Raw genomic sequence first — 1196 nt, 5'->3', positions numbered from 1 at the left:
ATCTAGTTACTGATATATGTGTGTTGTCCTTCTCTGGGCTGGACGCTTTGGTCTGATAGACAATCATTATAGTATGATACTTATAACTTGCATCATAATGCAGCCTGGAACGTATGGTTTGTGTCATTGGTCAGCATGGCACGTATGTTTTGTACCTTGAGAGAGGACAGTGTATAATGTGGATTCTGTGGTAGAGAAGTCCATATACAGCTTATATTCTGTGGCAATGAGGCTTTACTAGACCTATACAGCTTACATTTTGTATTAGAGAGGTCAATATACGGCCTAAATTCACGTGTAAAGAGATTATATACAGTATAAATTCAATGATACTTAGTAACACTCACAACTCCTCTCCCCTTCAGGTGAAGACGCGGTAATGGCCAGCCGCCCCTGGCAGGTGTCACCGCCTATCACTGGTGGTCGACAGCCTGGCCAGTCTCCCGTGAGTGACATCTTCCCTCTCGTCTACACACGCGCCTGAGACGCCTTTCGCGACTACACAAACTCCTTGACATAAATCTCCTCCACAATGATTATTACATTTGTTTTTTTTCAGATATATTGTGAAACGAGATCAATAAATCTTGTTTAATTCCTAAAAGAATTCTTACTTCAGCCTATATTCACTACTGATCTATCTACTCGTACACATGATCCTAAATGTCTACACAAGCTCCTGATCCTAAGGGATTCATAAACACCTGAACGTACAAATCTACATAAACACCTGTAGTTACACGTCTACATAAACACCTGAACCTACATGTCTACATGAACACCTAAACGTACATGTCTACAAAAAACAAAACAGTATTTCAAAAAAGTATTTGTCCACATTCTGTGTGAAGCATTATGAGAACACGGGTGATAGATATTAGGATTTGCGTGTTGCTGCCTTGTATAGTTTAACGTAAGTAATGCAATGTGTATTTATTTCGGCGTAATTAATATGATCTTCGGTTACCAGTATGCCACAGAGCCACACATACCAACCCATCCCTGTCAGGATGGGTTCCATCCTGACAGATAATTTTTGGAGATATTGTACATGTTTACATAAAGACCAAGAAAAAACACCTGAACCTGCACTTACATACACAAGAACCAACGCTCTTAACTTAAGAACATAAGAATGGAGGAAAATGCAAAAGACCTATTGGCCCATACTATGCAGCCCCGTTTACTCCAAAACC

At 40.1% G+C, this 1196-nt stretch overlaps 1 protein-coding gene across 3 annotated transcripts in view; it reads left to right on the top strand.

The window, feature by feature from the left end:
• Window positions 1-604, top strand: part of LOC121857661 — an 82914-nt gene extending 82310 nt beyond the window's left edge. For all 3 annotated transcript variants that reach the window (XM_042353741.1, XM_042353733.1, XM_042353725.1), the window contains one exon: window positions 366-604. In XM_042353741.1, the coding sequence (XP_042209675.1) occupies window positions 366-380 (15 nt within the window). In that variant the 3' untranslated portion in view covers window positions 381-604. The remainder of the gene's footprint in view (window positions 1-365) is intronic.
• The last annotated feature ends 592 nt before the right edge of the window (window positions 605-1196 follow it).

Source organism: Homarus americanus, unplaced genomic scaffold (genome assembly GCF_018991925.1).
Source record: "Homarus americanus isolate GMGI-L3 unplaced genomic scaffold, GMGI_Hamer_2.0 scaffold19126, whole genome shotgun sequence".
NCBI classification, from domain to species: domain Eukaryota; kingdom Metazoa; phylum Arthropoda; class Malacostraca; order Decapoda; family Nephropidae; genus Homarus; species Homarus americanus.
This window is presented reverse-complemented; position numbering and strand designations above follow the sequence as displayed.